The 18,088-nt window shown below is 39.6% G+C and overlaps 1 protein-coding gene across 1 annotated transcript; it reads left to right on the forward strand.

Moving 5' to 3' along the window:
* The first annotated feature begins 197 nt into the window (after window positions 1–197).
* Window positions 198–16,321, forward strand: CHAF1B (chromatin assembly factor 1, subunit B (p60)). The gene is made up of 13 exons (XM_008936308.1): window positions 198–317; window positions 4,137–4,269; window positions 4,386–4,503; window positions 5,454–5,557; window positions 7,704–7,800; window positions 9,410–9,494; window positions 10,459–10,552; window positions 11,181–11,250; window positions 11,341–11,432; window positions 12,491–12,653; window positions 13,766–14,188; window positions 15,603–15,694; window positions 16,200–16,321. Exons 1-13 carry the CDS (start codon window positions 198–200, stop codon window positions 16,319–16,321), a joined length of 1,713 nt encoding a protein of 570 aa, XP_008934556.1.
* Window positions 16,322–18,088: the final 1,767 nt, after the last annotated feature.

Consider the following 18,088-nt stretch of genomic DNA (forward strand, 5'->3'; position numbering starts at 1 on the left):
GGCCCCGTCCAGGGGCGGGGCCAGGGCAGCCGGGACAGCTCGGCCCCTTCAGAAAGGACCTCCCTTAAACCACCCTGCCAGTTCTTGCCGTGAAACTGGCGGGATGTGTCTGCGGCACTCGTGAAATCCCGGTAGCTTTGCCTTAGTAACAAAAAAGAAGGATTTACCTGGTATTTTCTCCGTTTTCTTTAGCAAACATGAAGGTCATCACTTGTGAAATAGCGTGGCATAACAAGGAGCCTGTTTACAGCTTAGACTTCCAACATGGAGCTGATGGGAAGATCCATCGGCTGGCCTCGGCAGGGGGGGGGATCCGTGTAAGTCTCAGACCTGCTTGGTTTGGGTTTGTCGCATGCACAGAGCACGAAATGGCTTGTGCCCAGGCTGCTAGAATATTGACCGGTACACGGCACCCGTGGTGGATGGTTTAGGGATAGAGGATGAGGTTGTACAGACATATACAGAATGACTGTTCCTCTTGCATACTGTCCTGGAGTTCTGCTGCAGTTTCTAAACTGTTATCTCTAGAAAATTACCTCTGTTGACTGTTGGGTGGTATCCTGGGCAGTAACTGCTAATTTAGAGTGGTCTTGTGTCTTAGTGGGAAACAACTGGTTTTAATTTCTTTTATGTTCACCGAAGTTGAATTCTATCTGCCATTTTATAAGCTGGCACTCAGCAGTATGAGATCTTTCTACAGCCCTTTTCATTCATCTTCAGATGCATCTTTCCTATGTAGTTTTGTGTTGATGCTAGCAAACTTTATTCATCAAAGTTGCTTATCCTTTTGAGAATCGCTTATGAAATGTTGAGTAGAACAAGCCCCAAGAGTTGTGGCTGTAGGATTCACCTTTGTAAAATCAGGCATTTGTTCATTATTTCCTAAATTTTTAATGCATGTGAGGACTACCCCCATCATTCAGTGATCTCTTAGTTTTTCTAAAAGCCTTAGTCCTAGTTGGAAAGGTTTGGGAAATTGAGTGCAGTAGGTGAACTACATTCTTTTTATCTGGATATTAAACAACTCTATTTAAAGATAATGGGCAAGTGAGGCACAATTTCCTTTGCAGAGAAATAAACATAATTTCTTTATGTAAAAGCTCTGTATGGAAGGTAGGCATAGTGGATAGGGTTCTTCTGGATCACCGATCTGGATCACTTCTAAGAATCTAACACATTTGCCTCCCTTGTCTTTTGGAGCCAAGAGTAAAACAAATTAGGTTATTGATTACTGATGGACTCTTCATTTCATGTTTGAATTCCTGTAGGACTCTTCAATATCTGGGCCTGGTGATTTCCTGTAAAAAACCTTTTTTTACTTGTTTACTAAAATCTCTACCACTAACCTTTCAGTTTGAGACAGTTCCTCACACTTATCCTGTAATAAAGAAGAGTTCCAACCTGGGACTCTCCCTGTGCTGCTTAGTAGTGAACTCCAGCACAAAGCATTCATGTAGGTTTTCTGCTGTGAGCTTATGTATCTGTCTATTTATCTGTCTTTGCATGGTGATTTTACGTTTTTATTATCTTTTGGGCTTGCTTATGTTCTGTTAGGCTTCCATCATCTGTTTAAAGAAGAAATAAATATTTTTGAGAAGGTTTTACTACCTGTGCAAGAGGCACAGACAAACAATAAGGTTTTCTTTTGTATTACTCCTACCTTTTTTTCTGAGAAAACATTTTATGTTTTAGCAGAGAATTTGAATTGTAAAGATCAGATTTATACCCTGGATTGGATATGTTATGTAGGATCCTCTGCAGCATTTTGTGAAATATACCAGTATTTTTAAAGGTATTTTATTAGCAAATTGTTATGAATGGTAACTGATGTGATATGTACGTGTTTAGAATGCCTCTTCCTTTTGGAGGTGGTAAATAGTATAAACATCATTAAAAATCAGAATTTTATTCCAGTAGCCTTGGCCAAAACTTTCCGCTTTATTGCTGGCAAATTGAGTTCTTACCTAATGGTGGATGCATTTCAGGGATTCTGGCGGTATATACAGGTTACTGAATATATATGTCATATTTATAAACATACATATTTTAGGCCCAGAACAATTTCAGTGTTCTTTGACATAGAAGGTACTGCTGCTGTGTCCCCCTTCAGAGGACTATTGCACAAAGAGGGGAAAATGGGAGAACTTACAGAGGTCTTAATTCAGGCTGCTTCACTGTTTGGTATGTTCCTATCAAGGCCTGGTTGGCTGGGTTCATTTTGTTTAGTTTTTCTGGCCTGAGTTGCATCCAAGAGCAGATTATTATGAATAAATACTTAATGGGATTTAGCTAACTCTGACCTTAGTCCCACAATATAGGCACGTAACAGTGTTGCTCTCATGAATGAACTAGTGCACAGGAAGAGCAGTAGGAGTGACATCATTATGTGCTGCAAAATCAAGAACAAGTGGGATCAGGAATTTCTTAAGCCAGGATCACTGAGAAAGTGTCCATATCATGCAACTGGCTTCAGGCTGTGGTTATGGTCAGTGGGGAAGTGGAAATATGATAATTCTTGCTCAAGTCATCTATTTGAAATCAGTAAATCTATTGCTCTTTAGGCTATACTGCAAAACTCAACTTGCTCAGACTTCTGAAGAGAGCTAATAAGTTTTTTTTCGCCTGTAGTGATCAGGGTTTTTTTCAGACTTAATTCATGGTAGACAGATAAGTTAACAAGATATTGTAATTCCATACTATTGAATCTTCGTATTTATAGGCTTTTTGAGTACCTTTGAAGCCAGAGGTTGTCAATGAAGAGAGAATGGTGTTATGTGTTTGAGGGTTTTAAAATGTATTGGAAATAATGTATTTCATCAGACCAAAAAAAAAATAGTGCAATATAATTATAGCCTGTGCTGGATTGACTTTGGCTGGGTACCAGGTGCCCAACAAGCTGCTCTATCACTCCCCTCCTCTACGGGGTAGGGAGAAAATATGATTGGAAAAGCTCATGGGTAAAGATAAGGATGAGGGAGATCTCTTACTAATTACTGTCATGGGCAAAATGGACTCAACTTGGGGAAATTAATTGAATTTATTGCCAATTAATAACAGAGTAGGGTAGTGAGAAATAAGAACAAAACCAAACGCACCTTCCCCCCATCCCCCCTCCCTTCCAGGCTCAGCTTCACTCGTGACTTTTCCACCTCCTCCCAGCAAGCCACGCAGGGGATGGGACATGGGGACCACAGTCAGATCCCTGCATGCTCTCTCTGCCCCTCCTTCCTCCTCACACTCCTCCCCTGCTCCAGTGTTGGATCCCTCCCACTGGAGAGAGTCCTTCATGAACATCTCTAATGTGGGTCCTTCCCACAGGCTGCAGTTATTCAGAAACTGTTCCAGCATGGATCCTTTCCATGGGGTACAGACATTCAGGAATGGACTACTCCAGCATGGGTCCCCCATGAGGTGACAAATTATGCAAGCAAACCTGTTCCTTCATGGTCTCTTCCTCACAGGCCACAGCTGCTTCCAGGAGCCTGTTCCAGCATGGGCTATCCACAGGCTGCATCTTCCTTCAAGGCATATCCACCTGCTCTGGTGTGGGGTCCTCCACAGGTTGCTGTGTGGATAGCTGCTCCACCATGGATTTCCATGGGCTGCAGGGGAACAACCTGTGTCACTATGATCTCCAAGGGCTGCACAGAAATCTGTGCTCCAGCACCTGGAGCATCTCCTCCCCTCCCTCTTCACAGACCTTGGTGTCTGCAGGGCTATTTCTCTCACATTTTTCTTACTGTTCTCTCACAGTTGCTGTGCAGTGCTTTTACCCTTTCTTAAGTATATTCTCACAGAGGTGCCACCAGTGTCACTGATGGACTGAGCTGTGACCAGTGGCAGGACTGTCTTGGAGCTGGTTGGAACTGGCTGTGTCCAAGGTGGGGTCAGCTTTCGGTGTCTTCTCACAGAAGCCAAACCTGAAGCCTTCCCCAGCAACCAAAATCTTGCCACATAAGCCAGTAAGCAGTTGTAGCTTATAGAGGCAAAAACTGTGGTGCAACTGCAGCTTTAGCTCTTTGGAGTTTCAGCTAAGTTCAGCACGACTGCCCAAGGAGGAATTAGTGGATTACTGAAGTGGTGCATATATGCTACGTCTTGTTCCTGAAAACTGTCTATAATGCTTTTGTAACCAGATATGGAAAGTGGAAAAGGGGCCAGATGGAAAAGCAATTGTGGAGTTCTTGTCCAACCTCACCCGCCACACCAAAGCCGTGAACGTTGTGCGCTTCTCCCCAGGTGGGGAGATCCTGGCATCTGGAGGAGATGGTGAGAACTGGTTTTCATGTGTCTTACACAAGACAATTGGAATGTTGAACTAAATGTAATGCCTTAACAAAACGGCGAGTGGGAAAGAAAGAAGCTTTGTGTGATTGCTTCTGCAGATGCTGTTATTTTATTGTGGAAGCTGAATGATAGCAAAGAATTGGAACCACTAGTTTTTCAGGAGGAAGATGAAGCTCAGCTCAACAAGGAGAATTGGACAGTCATTAAAACTTTAAGGTAGGTTAAGATTTTATGTTTGTTTTAAGTTCTGTGTTTTTGATTCCCTTGTGTCTTCTACTACCTGGTACAGTCTTCAATTCAGTGTATGTAGAACTTCAGTGCTCTCCAAAATTCGTTGGCTATAGTATCCATCCTTTTGTTGTGTTTAACTTTGTAAAGAATTTACACTTTACAAAAAATAAGTAACTTTGCTGCCCATACTTGATATATTTCTTGAAACAGATGAGTCTTATGCAAAAGTGATAGTGGGATTGCTCGAAGCACCAGCAAGATCTTTAGGAACAGCAGAGTTAATCTCTTAAAGCAAACAAACCAACCCAGACCCCCTTCCCTAAACTTGGTGTTGCAAATAATTTATTATCAAAGTTACCACACTGTATGGTAAGTCTTCAAACAACAAGCAATAAAAATTATTTTTGGTGGAGCCCTTCTAGGTGGCTCTGAATATCTTGCAATGTTTGTTCAACTGTATCTGAATCAACCTTAATTGTCTGGTTCGTGTGGTTCTGCTGAGTATGCATTTATGAGTTCTGCTTTTATGAAACCCATAAATACACAGGAAAGTTTCATTGAATACTATCACTTCCTAATTACTTTTGTTTTGTTTTCTCTTTGTACAAATCCTAGAAATGTTCATTTCCTGATCTTTAGATACAAATTCATAAATTACTTCAAATGTGAAGTTTTCATTGCCTGTGAAAAAGACCTGTTGAAAAGTCAGACTTGTTTTGAATAAAAGTAGGATGTAGTTTTTTAAAATGTTCTACCACATTCTGAACACAGACTTCTTTTTTAAAACATTGAAAGTATTACTGTTCATTTTACTTCAGCAAAAGCTTTGTTTGCATCTGATTTTTTTTTTTAACCTAAAAATGTGTAAAATTCATGTTTACATGTAGCTATTAATTTTTAAATTAATAACTGCTTTCTTCTCTTCTGGCTTCTAGAGGTCACTTAGAAGATGTATATGATATATGTTGGACCTCAGATGGAAACTACATGGCATCTGCTTCTGTAGATAACACAGCTATAATGTGGGATGTCGGTAAAGGTAAATGTGATGTTCATCACTTGCATCTCCACTTCTGGTGGAACTGCCTCATGGTATTTACCAAAAGAGTTGAAAGCATCTTTTTTTGTGACTTCTGGGATTGAGAGGCAGATAGCCCAGCATATAAAGATACCCCCAGGCCAGCAAAACCTACACATACATAATCTCTTCACCTTGGGTGAAGTTTATTTCCTGAATACTCCAGTTTTTTTACCCCCAGACTCCTACACAAGCAAGCTGGTATATTACTCCACCCCACACCCCAACAAACAAATCTTGACTGGTATCAGGTAACTACTTCTGTAAAAATGGGTTGCAGACTGTTTTGCAGGGCATGACAGGTTATTTTAGGCTCTATCAGGTAAAACATTTCTGTTCACTCTCATCCCCCTGCAGTGGGATTGCTTGTGTTCTCCAAGAAAGGCCAGTCTGTAGAATTTCTACTTACCTAACCAGCTGGGTTAGGTTGCTTTACAATGGCTTAATGTTTTCTTATTAGTAATCATTACTTTCACTTTTAAACTAATGTGGAAATACTTAGCCTTCTCTAAACCTATTGTCTCACATATCTGATGTTTAGAGTCTAATTAAAAAAATAAATTGGAATCCAAGTTAAACCTTCAGTGCGTGAACACATGACAGTATGAATGTTCTGCTGCTGACATTTTTTGTGTTCTTGGCTTAGGTGCTTAATGTCTCCCCTGTCTGCGCTGTCACATACACTCCTTTCCAAAAGTCTTCACCATAAATACAGGAATATTCAGTTAAGAGTGTGTGTGCTTAGAGCATAAGTATGTATAGGGGTAAGGTGACTGAATGTTGCATCTTGGACTGCTTGTAATGATTTTAAAGGGATGCATCTATTAGAAGTATTACTAAAACAAGGTAGATGTCCTCTTAAGCTGATACGTTACTTATGTGTCATGTCTTCCAATTCTCCCTTGCTCTTTAGCATGCCATTAATGCCATAGAGGGCATTTTATGTGTTTTTAGGCAGAGGAAAAACTACTAAGTTGGCAGTAAGAAGTCATTACTGGAAAATGTAAGCTCTGTGGCTGAAATTGTAGGTACATGAAAGGAAAGAATTTCAAGGGTAACTTCCAGTAATACCCAGGCTAAAAGCTTGCATGGTTTAAAAAAAATGTCTGGAAGAGAATTAATTGTAAAAATCCCTAGGGCCGTTCTGTACAAAAAGAGCATCACTGGCACAAGCCCTTGAGGTACAAACTGTTGGCAGCTTGCAGAGTGCCCTGTAGAAATATCATTATGTCTTTGCTCTGTTCTTACATTCTTCCTTAAGCATGTGGGGTTGACTGCTGTCAGAGACAGAACACTGCATCGGAAGAACTTTTGGTGTTATGCAGCAGGGCCTCAATTCTATTTGTCTAATCTTTTTCACGAGCTACTGTCTTTGCAACTTGTCAGCTTATAGTATTTCTTTGCAACAAAGCCACACTTAACTAATAGGAAAAACTCCACCTGACACTAGTATTCAAAATGAAGTATTTAATGAGAATTATCTCTAACTGTACCTCATCATGATGCTTTGAATCTGAGACATTCAACTGTGGAACATCAGTGGGGTCAGAGAGTTTATGCCTTTGAGAGATCTTTATGGCAGAATAAGCCACAGAGGAACGAGATTTAGCACTACTGTAGAATTGTTTTTGGAAGCTGCCCCGGTGTGTGCATCAGTCAGCATTTGTGTAGCATATTTTTTTCCTTGTCCACTCAGAAGAGTTGTTTTAATGCTGGAATTTCTGGTCAGTTAAGCCAAATTCAGTTAGCTGTTGAACAGTATTCTGGATTTGCCTGTAAAATGTTTTCTAAATCACAAAGGCTTTTACATACTTCTGTTTTGAAATAAACTCATCTTGCACGTTTAATGTCTAATCCAAGCTGCTTATCTGAGTTAGTTTTTAGGGAACAAGCCTTAAATCTGCAAATCACAATTTACTGTACTTGTGAAGATTCTAGAAATAAAGCAACTATTTCTGATACTCTTATCAGGTGCCATCAACTTAGCAATTTGTATGTTTAAAAAATTACTTCTGTACATTTTGAAACATTTTGTCTTTATTTCTGAAATGAAGAAAAGTTTTAAACCACATTTGAGTTTAGACTCTGAAAACTTTTTCAATTTCAGGGCAGAAGGTTTCAATACTAAATGAACACAAGAGTTATGTCCAAGGAATAACGTGGGATCCTCTAGGCCAGTACCTTGCAACTCTGAGTTGTGATAGGTGAGCTCTTGGTCTAAGTGTTTTGCCTTAGTGTTCTCTTACCTGAGGATGCATTAAAAGCAAGTGTATGGGATAAGTGTGACTTTTAGTTTTACTGGGATTGTTTTGTAAGATGGTTGATGTGAAAGTAAGATGATAATGCAGTTATCTTTTGCTTCTGGTAAATGATTCCTGAAACCTGTGTCTCCTCTCTAAGAAGCAAATAAACTTACATAAAACTGGTCATTGGAGATACCCAATATATCCTAAGAGTGTGCTGCAGTTTCTAATTGTTAATGAGCTAATATTTTCAATCTTGTCTTTTTACAGAAAGATATAAACAGGTTAGGAAATCAGTTAAAATGTTTTTCCACTGATATCCTTCTTTTGCCCTCTTGCTCCCTCCATCTCCAGCAGTTTAAGTGATGTCATTGGGAAAGCCCAACACATGCTTCATAAACTTGGCCCTTGTCAGAACTTTGAATGAGCTTAAATTGTTTAGACCATGTGTGCTGCTCTGAAGGGGTTCACAGCTGGCTAATACATGCATGTCATCTGGCACCCACGGCAAAGAAACTTGCTGTAATAGTGGGAAAAGTAGTTTTGATTTAAAATTTGCAATAGGTTCAGAAAGATGGTAAGTTTGTGGCAGCTGGGTCATTGTGAGCCTCTGTCTTCTCATAATTGGCTATGTGAGATTTGTGTGCTTTTATTAAAATGACAGCAGTGAAACACAAGTATTCAAAGCATGCACAGTTTTTTCCTTGGAGTGCAGTCACAACTGAGAGCATATACTAATTTGGAGAAGGGAAATCTCTTACCCTTTCAGGATTCAAATGATTTTTTGCAGGGTTAGTGAATAGCATTGGCTCAGTGGGGGTCTAACAGGAGCCAGACCAGTTGCCAGGACTGGGCACTCACCAGTCCTGGGTGGGGAGACCTCTTCCCCCTTTTAGCAGAATGTCTGAGCTATATGGCATCCAGAGGCAGTAGTTCCACAACTGTCTGAAGCTCTCTGCCACAGCATTACTTTCTCTTTTCTCACCCTAGCTCTGTCCAGGGCTCTTTGTGGAGCTGTTTCAGCACATGAGATCAGCAGAAAGCTGTCTAGTTTTTCTGTTAGCTTGGTTTTCTGCCAGCCTGACAAACAAACATAGGGAAGGTTAGAGCTAGCAGAAAAGAGGGGGGTAGTGGAACAAGCAGTTGGCTTTCCTTAGGCTACCTGCTGTTTTAGTGAGATGAAGTCAGGGGGTTTCCAACATTATTCCAAATTAAACTGAAGCACAGAGATGTAGCTTGTTGTCTTTGAGGCAAGATCCCACTTAGGAGGCACATACTGGCTACTACAGCACAGGTGGGAACAGTTCACTGTCCACTAAATCCCTCATCCCTCCACAGATGCCTCTGCTGCTACTTCACAAATCTTATGGAGTCAAAACATTGTCAGTGATTGTTTGGCTATTTAGCCATCAAAACGTGTTCGCCTGGTGGCATTTCATGAACAGTGATAACTCATGTGTGATTGTCCTATATTTAGTGGTCCTGACTCAGAAGTGGGGTCCTGTAGCATTGTGTGAAACTTGGGGTGAGAAGGAGCTGTTCACAGCTAACTGTGCTCCCCACTATGTAGGGTCCTGCGGGTGTACAACACACAAACCAAGCGTGTGGCATTCAATGTCACCAAGATGCTATCTGGATCAGGAGCTGAAGGAGAGGTACGTCCTTCTGCTACTAGTGGTACTGGAGAATGTGGTGGGTGCTGTTCTGTATGACTTGTTCTGTTCTGTGAAACCAAAGGGGCAAATATTTTCTATGCTAGTGATCTGTGTATCAGTTGTCTCTATCTCACCTTTGCATTTTTTAAATAAAGACAGCTTCAGGTTTCCTTGAATGTTACAGGAATTCCTAACAGCACTGCCTGCTGCTATTGATCTCTTGCAAGTCCAGCTGATTGAAGTGGTAACACGTTATCTTTGGCTGTAAATGTTAAAAATAATGTGGATAAAATAGCATGCATAGTGAATTCTTAATAGGAAAAACATCAAGTGCGCATGTCAGTAGGTGTAAATTTATTAATGAATGTGACAGCAATAATATTTTGAAGTCAGCAGGCTGAAATTTTCAGAAGGTGGTCTGGTTTTTAGGAAGGATATGAATTGAGGAATTTTTTCTTTAACTATAAGGTGATAGTAAAATAACACCTCCAAGCTGGCAATAACCTTTTTAATTCCTTCTATTTATTTTCTTTTTTCTTTTGTGAAAACGTTTGTAACAAAGTTTTATAGAGACTAAAAAACAGGCCTGAGATAAGGTGTTTTGGCATGATAGAAGTTCTCTTTCAGCCTCTAATATTAAAGTTAAAATGAAATGCCTAAAGAACAGTCTTCTAATGTTGACTGTTAAATAATGTTGTTCTCCAGATTACTACTGTTTTTTTGATTACTGATGTGACTGCTCTTGGAGAGTTTTGATTAGTTGCTGAAGAGGGATCAAGGACTATGTTTCTTAGCTGTGAAGTATTTATAGCACAGCAGACAGCAAGTTTGAAGGAGCTATGATTTTTAAAACATCTTTTAAGTTCCATCAGGTTGGATTGTGAAGCTAGGTGGTTTTTCTCATGTGAATTCCAGCTGTGCCACACCCGTGGCACTTTACAGAGCCCTGTGTTCAATGTTACAGGCTAGGAGCTATCGGATGTTTCACGATGACAGCATGAAGTCGTTTTTCCGTAGGCTCAGCTTTACCACTGATGGCTCCTATTTACTCACTCCAGGTATGTAAGAGCATGTACTGCAACTTACATTGTTTCTGTTACACTGTAGTTTTGAACGTACATCAAGATTGCTTTCACACTGCCATAGGATGCTTATTTATCTTAATTATGCCATTCTTTATTTTTCCTATTGAAGAAAATAGATTTGTCAGTACTCTTCCATTAGCAGTGTACAACATCAGCTTTCTGGTGTGGAAAAATTGTATTTATGGTATTTTTCTCAACTGAAACATGAAAATTGTAACAATGTAGCTCTGTTAAAATAGAAATGAAGAACAATGAGTGGTTTGTTTTGCCTGGTCTCTGTTTTTTTTGTATCCTTTCTTAAGAACATTCAACAACCATAGTAAAAATAACACTGCAAGGAGGGGATCAGTTTGCCCATATAAGCACTGCTTTCATAGATGCCTGACAACATCAAAAAGAAGCTTTGAGGGGGAAAATATAAGGGAAACAAAATCAGCACTAAATAAATATTTGGAATGCCTTTTTAAGTTGTGTTCAGGTTGCATATCGATTTCCTAACTGACAGGCCTAATTCCTGAGAAGTAGAATGTTTATGAACATAAAGTGTGGGCTCAGTACCTTTTTAAATTGATGAGTAAAGTTTTAACCTTTATTTTTGCAGCTGGCTGTGTTGAATCTGGAGAAAATGTAACAAACACCACGTATGTTTTCTCCAGAAACAATCTTAAAAGGTAGAATTTAATAAGATCAAAATATCTTTTTATTAAAAAAAAAAAAAAAGAAAAAATGCTGTTTTCTGAAATACTGATTCTTTATAAAAGGCCCGTGGGTCACCTGCCATGTCCTGGAAAGGCAACTCTTGCTGTTCGCTGCTGCCCAGTCTACTTTGAGATGAGGCAAGCATTTAATAAAGGTAATGTAAATCCTCTGGGGAGTATGATTTTACAGCATATATGGGAAAAGGCCAATGTGACTGTTCACCCTTTTATACCCTAGTCTGTTAACATTCTGGTAAGACCATGTGGTACCACATCTTAGAAGCCGTTTCCTGGTTCTAAGATGCTGAATTCACCTTAAGTACCTTGTGAGTAGCTTTGATACAGTGCATAAATGTTCTTACTTGGCCTCTTAGGCTACAGAAACACTGTTTGATATTTTGCTTTAACTTTGAACCATTTTCTGTGAGTAAAAGTAAATAACTTGGCTTAGCACTAAAGGAGTGACCCAGTGAAATATTTTCTGTTAATCTCAACTACCCACATCACAGAAGCATCAGAGGGTTGGTGTAGTTTGCAACAACCATTGATGTCTATTCAAGTAAGCCAAACTTGAAGCAGTGCTGGTGTTACTGGCCTGAACAGGAGCTGTGAGGTAGGGAAAGGCTGATATGAAGTTACATGAGAATTTACCTGGAGATGGAAATCCAGCTTTATTGTGAGCCTAGTTGGGTCTAGGAGTGTTGATATTTTAACAAGATGAATCTTACTCTCGTGAAGAGGCAGAACTTTGCTGCTTTCTTTAGAGGGTCAGTTTGTAGCATTCCTTACAGAATTTAGAGATTGCCTGTTATTGTGTTCTGTATTTTCATCATAACTTTAAATCCATTGTACTGGTGTGTTGAAAAGTAAGGAGACAAGTGTCTGATGTTGGTCTCTGCAGCTCCTGAAAAATTTCAGATGGTAAATACACAAAAAACTTTGCAAAACAAAATAATGGCAATCCAGATAGACAAAGCTTCTGCCAATTTCTCTGTCTTCAGCTAAGACAATAGAGGGCAAATTTCAGGCAACAGAAATGTAAAGTTTAATGCCAAACACTAATATCTTATACAAGTGCTGTCTTCTCAGCCATTTTCTTGATATTGATTACTAATGAAATCTTTATTTAAATTCATGACTAAGCTATTGCAGTGCCTACCGTGCAATGAATGCAAGAGAAAGCTTTCAACATGTTCATTCCTTTGCATTCTAGATGAAATCAGTCAGAAACTGTCTCCTGCTTTGTTTAACCTGCCCTATCGATTGGTGTTTGCTGTTGCTTCAGAAGATTCTGTGCTTTTTTATGATACTGAGCAGTCCTTCCCCTTTGGTTATGTTGCTAATATACATTATCACACCCTGAGTGACATTTCGTGGTAGGTAATTTTTATATTCTTAAGATTTGTTAAGAAGGGGGAAATGTCCTTTTTACATGTTGAAGTTCTGCACAACATCCTGTCTCTTTATATTTTGTTTGATACACGTGGCCACTGTCATCACAGTGTCTGAACAGCAAGCCACATTTTTTTATGGCTTGTTATTTCTTGAGAAACAAGGTGCAAGAACCCTAGGGACAAGCAGATATGGAAATTTTCATGGAAGGTAACCTACGAGGTGCCCATGAAAAGTACTTGTTGTTCAGGCAGTGTAACTGGTAATAATGAAGTTATTTGGTGGTCCTGGAAGCAATCTTTGAGTTCATCAGGTGTCTGTATCCCGGCCAAATTTTGCTTTATGTGCACAATTCTGCTCAGTGATTCTTCATGTGCGGGACAAGGTAATTTATCTTACTTGATGTGAGGAGTCAGAACTGCAGCTGAAAACTGAACCCAAGTCTTGCAGGCAGGTTAGACCCCTCTGATGGACAAGGCTTCTCTCATGGCCATATAATTAAAGGACCACATGGAGGCTTCTTTTTCAGAAGTTATAACTGATGTTCAGACACTGAGAACCATTGTGTGTCGGGGCGTGGTGGTGGAATAGAATAGAAAATCAAGTGATTTTAATCAGCGATAGATAGATAGATAGATACGATTTGGTGAAATGAGCACAAAGAGCCCATGCTCACGAGCACCATGATGGTTCTGAGCATTGCCTCTGCTTTGCACAAGGAGCACAGCCAAAGAGCTTGAGCTGCTCTTCTGATTTGAATGAGGAGAGTTCAGCAATATTTCAGAAATGGTGGCCGAAGATCTGTGTCAGTGCAATAGAACCATACTTTGTGCCAGCTCAAATGCAGGCAGGTGCTGGCAGCAGCATGCTACAGCTTATCACAGAGATTAAATCAGGTGCAAAGGCCAGAATTGAAGATCTTTTGTTCTTTTGAATTGGAACTAACTTCGGGTTTGTTGATGTGTGTACATGTACTTGGGGAAGGGAGGAGAACGAGACAGCTCCAGCATGTGTTACAGCTGGGGGTGGTATATGAGGGTTGAAGAAAAGTTACGACCTTTACTCTTAATGGGAAAAAAAACCAAATCACAAATAGGTCCAGCGATGGAGCCTTTCTTGCTATTTCTTCCACGGATGGATACTGTTCATTTGTTACCTTTGAGAAGGATGAACTGGGAATACCACTGAAGGAGAAGCCACAGATAAATGTCAGGACTTCTGGTGCAACAGAGAAGAAAGTGAAAAGGAGCCAGTTGCACAAAGCCATTTCCCCAGGCTCTAGGCTGACAGAGGGGACTCCTTCCAGCAGAGTCACCGACCCCAGCACTCCCACCCTTCAACCTAGAACACCCACAGCTGCTGGTAAGGACTTGTCTTCCACACCTCTTGGCATAAAAAACACTCCAGTCTCATCCTCGGATGAGAGAAGAATCAGCCAGCCGACGAGCCAGAGCACTAAAGTAAGCCAGCCCAGGAGGATTACTCTAAACACTTTACAAGCATGGAGCAAGACACCAAGGTGAGATTTATATTGCTGTTTCCAGTCATAAACACAAAGGCCAAAACAAGCTGTTGCTTGTGCTACATTTGAATGTTGAGGTTCAAACATAAATTCCCAGCTCTCTGTCTTAGTGGTAGCTGTCTTGCCTTGGAACATTTTGTTCCTGTTGTTGTACTGCAACTGAAAGTGCAAAATGTCTCCTGAATACTAAACATAAAGTTCCTGTATTTCTGTCTGAAATGTGAGGCAGTAGCAAAGTTAACCTGACTGTTACGTCTTGTTGGTATGGCAGCAGTGGGTGTCTGTCTTCAGGTCTTATTTTCTGTACAAAGATGGTACCTGAAGCCTTCAGCTGACAAGAACTATTAAAACGTTTCTTGTCAGAAGGGTCTTTGAAGAAGAGTGCAAGTCTAGAGAGGCCCTTAGTATGCACAGTGATGGGTGTGGGGCTTAATGCATTGGTTGAGGTTATTTTCTAAGGTGAAGATGTGGGTTTATAAAAGTTGCCTGTGATCCATGTATTGATCGTCAAACAAGACTGCAGTATAAGACCCTGAGCTGCTGTGCAGGAGTGAGGAAACAGCTGTGCAGTTACAGATCTGGACCTTGTCAGCACAACGAGGCCACTTTAGTATTAGAGGAAATTATTGGAGCTTCTCACAGAATGTTTTAATTAGTATGTGGCTAGGGTGGAAGTGGTGAACGAGAAAGCAGGATAGTGGATTTCGGCAACAACCACAAAGAAAAATCTTGGAGGGATGGCTTTTCATCTGTGCTGGGACTAACAAGTCCAGGAGTTGTAGGTAGCTGCAAGTGACTTTTGCCTGGAGTGTGGGGTGACAGACAGAGCTAATTACTCTTTGAGAGAGAAACTACATTTAATCATATCAACTGATTATACCTTGGGTGTCGTCTTGTAGTGGCACACATGATGCTACTTGTAACACTGTTTTGTTTTTTAATGGTTCAATCCTCTGCTGCTTTTGGGCTTAATTTTTAAGTACCGTCCAGAGAAGATTTAGCAGAAGACAATAGATTCACCCACTGAGGTCTACTAAATTACTGTAAAAGAATTCCTCAGAGTTCTATGAATCTAAAGTGTTAAGATGGAGATGGCTGGGGGACGGTAAGCGCAGCCAGTCTTAATTTTAAAATGTTTGACCAAGATACTATGCTCTGATACTGAATATCAAGCATTGTGCCACATGCAACATATGCAAAAGTACGTTATGGTGGAAAAGATCACGAGTGGTATTCAAAGTACTTCTAAAAAAATGCTCTGTTCAACACATAACAAGAAGAAAAAACGCATAGTAAAATATATTTATATGTAGTCTAGATATAACTGATTCTATCTGAAGTAAAGATTTAAATAAAGTAATTGTGGAAATGGTGGCTTGAAAGTAATTAAACTGTTTCCGCTCTTTTAAAGGAGAATAAACTTGATTCCACTGAAGCCAGATGCGCCAGCTCCGGCGTGTACAGATACAGTTCCCGTATCTCCTTCCTCAGAACAGGAACATGGTAAGCTTTTGTGGCTATTAGTATCCAGCAAAGGCCTTTGCCAGTCATTTTTTTCCATTATAGACTTCTGTTATAAGCTATAAGCTTGTAACACAAGCACAGTAAAACACAAATCTAAACCTAGTTGGAGCTTCTAAAGCTTCTTCATTGTCTTGGTCTGTTGGAAGGGTGGGTTTTTTTGTCAATATGAAATGTTTACTCACTGCAGTTGCTCTTGGGCATCTGCTTATGTGACAATATGTCACTGCAGTTTTTATAGTAACAGCTGCATTACCTGACACTGAAACCAAGAATAAATTCATTTGGATGTAACATTCTCCAGGTCCTGCAGGTGGGTGTTAAAGACCCTTGTACTTTCAGCACATTGGTGTTTCAGATACTGAACTCTTCAACCAGGGCTTGGTTTATTTGGCGAGTGCTAAATTGTTTATTAATTCAGCAAAAAATTTACTTACTCAATCTGGATTTACTTAGCTTAAATGATTTTCCTGTCTGCCTCTTTCAGAGAGACTGTTACCATCTGATGACAGTCTTCAAAATCCTCCAGCATCAAAACGTCCCAGAACTGAGGAAGTGTCTCTTTCTACATCTTCTGAAGATCAAATCAGCTGCAATTTAAGCAAATAAAGGCTAAATATTTAGTAGATTCTTCACAGTCTGAAGGCAATACAGCCACATCTGAGAGTGCATTTCTTTTTGCAAATGTTCCTCCTTGGTTCCTCATTAAAGTACCATATACATATTTGCTGTAGTGCTGTGAAGAAAGAAATGGGCACTAGAAGACGCAGGGTTCAGAAATGAAGCTTTGCAGAAGAAGAAATAGATGGGAATTGACTTTTAAGTGTGTTTCTCCATCTGGAAGACAGCATTCTTGAAGAAATGGCACAGCTTAAGGACATTATGGAAATTTGGGTATCAAAAAGCCATACAGCAACCTATGAGCCTCTGTCAAAGTACCTAAGTTGATGGTTATGATGTAGTACGTCCTCCAGTAACCTGTCGGGCGAAATAATAGATTTCTAAGGACTGAAATGCATTCAGAATGATTTGATGTGGTTTAAGACTAAAACAAACCCAACAAACAGACCACTTTCAAACATCTTGGCTTACATGTTTAGCAGTGTGCAAAATAATTCATGATTTCCAGTACATGTGGAATGGAAGCTGATGTTCATATGCTCTGAATGCAGCAACATACAATATGACTGAAACGTAAATCAGAACTTGTAACTACAAGAAACAAGAAAGGAAAAGGAAAAAATCCTCTGAAGACCTGTTAAAGGATCGAACAGCAGAATAAAGTTCTTAATTTCTTAGTGTCTGTATTTGAAAAAAAATAAATGTAGACATGAGATTTTCCTGAGGCATCAGGATTTCAGTGTAGACGTTAGAAGTTCGCCCTTTTTTCCAAATCTTAACTCCCTTTGCCAATAAATATGATATAAATCCAGTGTATGTTAAACTTCTGAAAGTTGATCTCTTTTTAGTATTTAATATTTGCACTAAGCAATTAGCATTTAGTAACTGAACTGAGGCCTGCAGATTGAAAACAATGAGACCAAAATATTTGAAAATCACTATGCTGGTTTTACTATGGTGTGCAGACAGCATCCAGAAGTAGAAGCCTCAGCCACAGTAATTTGAGCTGCTCCACTTCATTTTGTTTAACATCATGGACTTGATTTTAAAAAAAGTTAATTCTTAAAATGTGAACAGTTGTCCTAGCAGATAATAGCATGTAAAAGTTTTAAACAGAGTTTTCTCTCATGATTTAGGCTATTCTATCATCTAAGTTCCACAACAAGCAGGAGAGGAAAGCTGCAATTCATATGAAAGCTCTTTGACTGTCATTCTTCCCTGAATTTGATTTGTTTTTAAGGTGTGTAATTTACTTAGTGCTTATTTTCTGTCGGTTTCTCAAGAAAGTGGACTAATACTTTAGAAATAAGAAAATGTTTCAGAAGTGATTCATAAAACTCTCATAGGGAGGAAATATTAACAAATACCTATGTCAATGTTTTGGGCAAATGCAGCATGTTGCCTACAATTAAATTTCAATAGACGTTAATAAGCAGAGAGTTGTAGGAAACTCTCTTTGCTTTCAACCACTGAGATGAGGGTGGAAGCTCATTAGACTTACCCAAACCTGAGTTTTCTTCTAGTGAGGAATCTAAAGACTTTATTACCACACAAAGCCCTACCTAAACCTTTTTTTTAATCCCCAAAAGTTGATAGAGATATCTGAGTTGACAGCTGAAACAGATACTAGTAAGAAACATGCATTGCTGGACTTGCTATTTTATGTTTTGTCCAGTTTGAGCTATAAGAATATTGATATTTTATCTTTTTGTGGGACAGTGAACCGCTTAGTACAGCACCACAGTGTTTTGTCTT

Source organism: Merops nubicus, unplaced genomic scaffold (assembly GCF_000691845.1).
Source record: "Merops nubicus isolate BGI_N331 unplaced genomic scaffold, ASM69184v1 scaffold34552, whole genome shotgun sequence".
NCBI lineage: Eukaryota > Metazoa > Chordata > Aves > Coraciiformes > Meropidae > Merops > Merops nubicus.

Coding starts and splice junctions, on each gene's coding strand:
- CHAF1B (XM_008936308.1), top strand. CDS start 198: ATGAAGGTCATCACTTGTGAAATAGCGTGGCATAACAAGGAGCCTGTT. Junction 11,251..11,340: donor TCCAGAAACAATCTTAAAAG/GTAGAATTTAAT, acceptor TCTTTATAAAAG/GCCCGTGGGTCACCTGCCAT. Junction 15,695..16,199: donor TTCCTCAGAACAGGAACATG/GTAAGCTTTTGT, acceptor TGCCTCTTTCAG/AGAGACTGTTACCATCTGAT.